Here is a 7,002-nt window from a genome sequence, read left to right as displayed (position 1 = left end):
AAAAAAAAAAAAAATAGATATATGCTGAAAATCCCCGGAATAAGCATAAACAAGGGAGAGGAAGTTATTCTGTAAAGTGTAATAGTAAAGAAAATCAATTTAAAGATTTCAAAAAGGAAAGGCCTCCCATGCCATGAATTGGTATAATTAATGTAAAGACAGCTATAAGTCCAAAAGCAAGCTTCTAGGTTCCATGTAATATGCATGAAACTTCAATAACATTCTTTATATAGAAACCCAAAATTCCTAAAGTGTATATAGAAGCATGAAAGAATATAGTTAACTAAAGCAATTCTGAGAAAAACAAAAACAAAAAAAGTTTGTGGTATTTCCACATCTAACTTCCTGTTTACTGAGCCCGTGATAAAAGCATCACAAAGCTGTGAACCCATGGGAGAGAGGACCCAGGTGTAAACCTATTCGGCTGTAGCCACCGAACTTAGCAAAGCTGCTGCAAGCACACAATGGAGTCTACTCCAGACGCTGGTGCTACCTGAGGATATTCACATTTAGAATGAATGAACTAGAACGTGCGTGTGTGTGAAATAGTTAATTTTAAGTGGATCAAACACCTTAATACAAAGTCTGACATTCCAACAGCTTTAGAGGGGAGGGGTGGAAAAAGAAAACATTTCAAGATAAGTGTAAGCATAGCCATTTGGTGTGAGTGAGCGCTCAGGGAATCCTGGCAAATACTGTCAGGCAGGACTGAGTGAGAGAATCCAGCTGACAGCCTACAGACTAGGAAGAGAAATCGTGCAACTCAGCACACAAATGGGCAAATCAAGAGCATTAAGAATTCTCAAAGGATGGACTACAAACGGCCAATCTCAAAGAGTGATTACTATCGTGGTAGTCAAATCTCTCTTAGATCCAGATCCATTCAGTAATTACTTCACCAGATGTATTATACTTAGTATAATAAAGCTTCAAAAGACCTACAGAATTCTGAGCAAGCTCCTGAAATAAGGAGAAATGAGACATTTCAGGATTCTACTTGCCACTCCCTTTTGAGATATATGTATCCTTTCATAAGCAAAAGGAGAAATTATGTGATAAGGGACCAATGAAGTGCAAATGAAGCTTGTTTGCTGAGTAAATCATCTATCTACACACTCATTTCAATAACCTTTATTTTGACCTTGTTTGTAGTGGGTATTTAAGCCAAGGTCATCTACACTGAAGAAATGTTATAAAACTGACTGAGCTAGGTGTTGGTGACACACACCTTTAAACCCAGCACTTGGGGGTGGGGGTGGAGGCAGAGGCAGATGGATCCCTGAGTTTGAGGCCAGCCTGGTCTATAGAGTGAGTTCCAAGATAGGACTACACAAAGAAACCACGCTTAGAAAAAAACCAATAAATAAATTCTAGATGATAGATAGATGGATAATGGACCTTACTTTCAGCAGTAGCTTTATTTTCATCTCACAAATATTTGTTCAGTGTTTGCTCACCATCCTCAATTTTCTTTTTTAACCAAATTGTCAAAATCAGCATTGCCACAATTAGTCTTCTTGTAACAATATAGTCAGTGCAATGAATCCTTCAATTTTGCATGCTTAATTCTGAGCGTTCCTCGTGTACTATGCTGGCATGTGCAGGATGTTTGAAAAGTACCATCTAATGGATGCTTCAATTTACATATATACAAGTAAATATATATTTCATATTATAAACTATATATCATATACATTATATATACACACATATTTTAGATTATATGTATCTAGATATGTGCAATTAATGTAGATGCCCAAGGAGGTAAGAAAGGGGTGCCATATACACAATGCTGCAGTTACATGCAGTTGTGAGTAACTGATAGGGAGTTGGGAACTTGTCTCTGACCCTTTGATAAGCCATCTCACCAGCATTATTCAAACACTGGTGCTGTGGGAAACACAAACATACTTGTCACTAGACAGTCATGGAGGAGATAGAGATTCTAAGCAATTGACATGAATGTGCGTATGCATTTCCACTGACATGAAAGATTACTGACCTTAGACTTACAGTACCTCAGTACAGATAGTTTCTTTATACATTTCCTGGTGATGCTCTTTTAGTGTCTTGTTGGTCTTCAACAGTGGGCTCAAGCTATTCTGCTTCAGCATTCTATGCAAAGCAGGGGATCACAGATGAACAAAATCACGCCAAATTTACTTGCCAAGCGTATTTTCAAAAGTAAAATAATAATGATGATGAAAAGTTAGGATGTCTTGTTTGAGAATAGGCTAGCTCTAACAATAATGTTCATGCCGTTATTAACTTGTCTTACTTCAAGCACATTTAACAACTTCAACTTCCAGTACTTCCTCCTCAAAGGGAACAACATCACATTTGAAAATACAATGCTTGGGACTGGAGCAATGGCTCAATCATCAAAGACCCTGGCTGAGAACTGGGGTTAAGTAAGATTCCCGGCATCTATATGACAGCTCATAACCATCTACAACCCTAGTTCTAAAGGAACCCAACACGTTCTTCTGGACTCCTCAGACACCACACAAACATGGTACACAGACAATACACCCATACACAAAAATAAATACTTTTCTCATTGAGTTTCAGAATGTTTGTTCAATTGATAAATAAAATCAATCCCAGGATAGGACAGAATGATCCCAAATGGCACTAAGCTGTGCACTGGGCCTGGCTTAGGGACACCTAAGCGCAACAGATTTCTACACTGGCAGACTACACCAGCCAACTTTTCACACAAGGAATTTGTTATGGTTTAATTTTTCTAAATGTTTATTACTAATTTTATGTAACAGAGGACATTTCTGTGAAAGCACAGGCAGAACTGTGAATTAGACTAATGTTTTAGGCTTCTTGGTGAGTTACTTTGGTAGACAGATGTTCTGTTGTGAGACACTGACCTTATAAACTCAGCAAAATAAAACACACTTTACTTAAATCAAGTTTTTAAAAATACTCAGAACTTATTGTATCACTTTCACTGTTTATTTTCAGAAATATTCAACACAAATGAACCTTCAATATCTTCATATTTCTTTCATAGGACTCAACCACATGAGATACTTTCATAAATTTTATCTTATTGGTAAAAATGCAACTTTTTTATATTTACAGACAATTTCATTTAGTTGAAATTGGTGGATAAAACCTCCCAAGCTGTGTTCAAACCCAGTAAAGAGCACAGGCTTCATTGAATATTGTAATTGCATAGCTTTTACTTTTTCCTTGCTGGAACAAAAGACACGCAGCAGCAGAACCTGTTGTACAGGTTGTCATCTTACAGAAAGCATGGGAGACCAAAATTATACTTCTGCAGTTCTCATAATCTTATAGTGGCTCTCCATTTTCTTTCATACCTCAAAACAAAAGTTGACATCAGCCATTCCCATGGTTTACAGTGGTAGAAATATTACCCACTGAGTTTCTTCTCACTGTGAGTTCTTTCATGTCTGAGAAGGTATGTGGAACAGGTGAAGGCTTTCCCACATTGCTTACATATATAGGGTTTCTCTCCAGTGTGATTTTTTTCATGTATTTGAAGAGATTTGGAAAAAGTGAATGTTTTCCCACATTGAACACACATGAATGGTTTCTCTCCTGTGTGAGTTCGTTCATGACTGTAGCAATCATCACGTTGGATGAAAGCTTTCCCACACTGCTTACACACATAAGGTTTTTCTCCAGTGTGAATTCGTTCATGTCTTCGCAAAGAAGTTCCCTGAGTGAAAGATTTCCCACACTGCTTACATACATAAGGTTTTTCTCCACTATGAGATCTCTCATGTATGTGAAGGGATCTGGGGAAAGTGAATAGTTTCCCACACTGCACACACATATACGGTTTCTCTCCTGTGTGAATTCTCTCATGTTTGTGACATCCAGTGGCATAAGCAAAGGCTTTGCCACAATGCTTACACACATAGGGTTTTTCTCCACTGTGAGATCGTTCATGTATGTGAAGGTATGCAGAACATTTGAATGCTTTCCCACATTGCTTACAGACACAGGGTTTCTCTCCAGTGTGAATCCTTTCATGATAATAGCAAGCACTGGAATAGGTGAAAGCTTTTCCGCAGTGCTTACATACAAAAGGTCTCTCTCCAGTGTGAATTCTTTCATGGATGAGAAGTTGGCAGGAACGAAGAAATGCTTTCCCACATTGCTTACAGGCAAAGGGCTTCACTCCAGTGTGAGTCCTTTCATGATTGTGACAGGTTCTGCGATCAATAAAGGCTTTCCCACAATGTGTACATACATAAGGTTTCTCACCAGTGTGAATTCTTTCATGCTTGTGAAGCTGTGAGGGACGACTAAATGCTTTTCCACATTGCTTACATGTGTGACGTTTCTCTTGAATGTGACTTCTTTCATGCCAGAGAAGGCTACAGGAATCACTCCATGCTTTGCCACATTGTTTACAAATATAAGATTTCTCTTCAGTGTATGTTCCCTCATAATCATGATCGGTAGTGAAACTCGTAGAGGCTTCGTTTTCTTGTTTATTTTCATAGGGCTTCTGTCTCATGGGAGGGCTTTTATGCATCCAAAGCAACTCAGAATAAGTGAAGTCCTTCCAGCATTTCCTATGTTTCAAAGCCTTCTCCATATGTTCCTGATACTGGCATGACTTCTCTCCAGTCTGACCTTTGAAGTGCATGTCTGAGGGTAAATGAGTACAGATGTCCCTTTCACATTCAGTTATGGCCGGAGGCATTTTTTCATTCACAACATACTCTGGACTCTGTTGGTGAATTTCTCCAGACTGATTACCATAATCATATTTACAGAGTCTCTCAACCATCAGAGTTCTGCAAAAAATGAAAAGAGTAATACTATAGTTTTATGGTTAGTCAAAGAAAGTACTGCAGGCTGCATGCCGTGGCTCACAATTGTTATTTAAGAGGTAGCGGCAGGAGACGTAAATGCCTGTCTGAGGCCCAACTGTATCGCACAGAAAGACCCTTTCCCCAAGTTAAGAAATCAAGTATTGACTTAATTTTCATAAGAATGTATAAACTTGGGGAGGTAAGATGGCTCAGTAGATAAAGGCTGAGAACTCTGACAACAGGTGATCCCTAAGATCTGCAGAGGATGGATGAGAGCCCACTTCAGAGGGCCACCTTCTGTCCTCCACTGTGTACGTTCATGTACCAATGCACACAGATACAAATCAATGCTTAAAAAAGAGAATCAGTATTCACGTTAAATGCCTGAACATCTAACTAGAGGTCCTGAGCATGGCAAACTATCAAACAAGTTCTATAATACTTTCAGGCATTTCACAAACATTAATTATACATGCCACCAAGCCACAGATAACAGTTGAACATTTTTTTTTTTTTTTTTGGTTTTTTGAGACAGGGTTTCTCTGTGCAGCCCTGACTGTCCTTGAACTCACTCTGTAGACCAGGCTGGCCTCGAACTCAGAAATCCGCCTGCCTCTGCCTCCCAAGTGCTGGGATTAAAGGCGTGCGCCACCATGCCCGGCCAGTTGAACATTTATAATACAATATGGTTTTCACTATGGAATTTGAAATAAATGAATAACTGTTTAAGTGATTTAGCAAAGTTGAATCACAATCTAAGCCCAAAATTCACTTTATTTGACACACCCCCTAAGTATTTGAGCCTAAGTATAACATCATTAATATTTTGAAATTTTGTGCACAAAGGGAAGTTGTAAAATGAGTCACAGAAAAGTGTTATACAACTTTATGCTGCTAGGATCTTTCAATCGTTCTAAGTGCTCAAGCTCAATGTGTTTACACAAGATCCTCAGATTTCCTATCACCACCAAATACTTGATCCAAATCTTTTCCAGCGGGTGATTTACCTCAGGTTCCCCTTAGGATTTTGGTACTCTTCTTCAGTATCCTCGTCTTCTGTTTTCCCTAAAAGTAAACCCAAAGAAATTAGTCAAAGATTATTCAAAGTTACATTTTTCTGTTATAATATGACCAAGCATGTAACATTCGACAACATTGTTCTTTCACTTTTTAAAATCCTGCAATTACACAGATGAGTAAGAAACAACTGTTGCGTCAAAGTAAAGGAATCTTTGTAGTTTTGTTGTTACCTATAGAGATCAGGTTCAAAAAGGTCTCCTTCATCACGTCTCTGTAGAGCTTCTTTTGACTAGAATCCAACATAGTCCACTCTCCTAGCGTGAAGTTCACAGCCACATCCTCAAAGGTCACTGGCTCCTAAAAGAATCCACATACATTTACAGGAAGAATAGTGGGAAACACAAGAGGTCTAGAGTCACGTGCATAGTTTACGCTAAGCTTTACTCTTCAAACAGTCTCTGCATCTGCCTGGCCCCTCCACTCCCACCTTTTCCCTTCTACTTCCCATTGTGTTTTCCACATGCAGTGTACAATATACACTTCTTATCCTTCCTTAGTCTAGTGTAGTTATAAAGATGGAGCTGGGGTTCAACACATTTTACTAAAAATAACAAGATACATTTCCTTAGTGATTTATGTATGTGTTAGTTTTCTACATGTATGTCCTTCTCTGAGCTGGAGTTACAGAAGGTTGTGAGCTACAGGGCATATGTTCTGGAAACCACACTTAGGTCCTCTAGAAGAGGTGCTCTTAACCTTTGAGCTATCTACCCAGGCACCAGTACCTTTCTTCTTTATAGTATAATTCACCATAGTATTTATATGTGTGTTCGTGCATAACACATTTACATATGCAAATTAATAAACATATACACCATAATTTATCACTTCACTCACTGATATCCGGTTAGGCTGTTGTATGATATGGCTATTCTGCAGTAGTGGGAAAGCAGTGTAAGAGTCAAAAATCAAGACTGGGAGAAAAAGGGCTGGAGAGATGGCTCAGCGGGTAAGAGCACTGACTGTTCTTCCAAAGGTTCTGAGTTCAAATCCCAGCAACCACATGGTGGCTCACAACCATCTGTACAGCTACAGTGTACTCACATACATAAAAAATAAANAAAAANTAAATCTAAAAAATAAAAATAAAAAAAATTAGTTAAAAAAAAAAAAA

The 7,002-nt window shown here is 38.4% G+C and overlaps 1 protein-coding gene across 1 annotated transcript in view; it reads right to left on the bottom strand.

The window, feature by feature from the left end:
- Nucleotides 1-2,891: 2,891 nt before the first annotated feature.
- The window catches only part of LOC110335395 (zinc finger protein 14-like), a 12,066-nt gene continuing 7,955 nt past the window's right edge, over nt 2,892-7,002 (bottom strand). Inside the window, exons 2-4 of the mRNA XM_021217531.2 lie at nt 6,059-6,185; nt 5,816-5,873; nt 2,892-4,790 (exon numbers count right to left, since the gene is read on the bottom strand). Coding sequence (XP_021073190.1) covers nt 3,392-4,790; nt 5,816-5,873; nt 6,059-6,185 — 1,584 coding nt within the window. The 3' untranslated portion in view covers nt 2,892-3,391. The remainder of the gene's footprint in view (nt 4,791-5,815; nt 5,874-6,058; nt 6,186-7,002) is intronic.

This window comes from Mus pahari, chromosome 18 (genome assembly GCF_900095145.1).
Source record: "Mus pahari chromosome 18, PAHARI_EIJ_v1.1, whole genome shotgun sequence".
NCBI lineage: Eukaryota > Metazoa > Chordata > Mammalia > Rodentia > Muridae > Mus > Mus pahari.
This window is presented reverse-complemented; position numbering and strand designations above follow the sequence as displayed.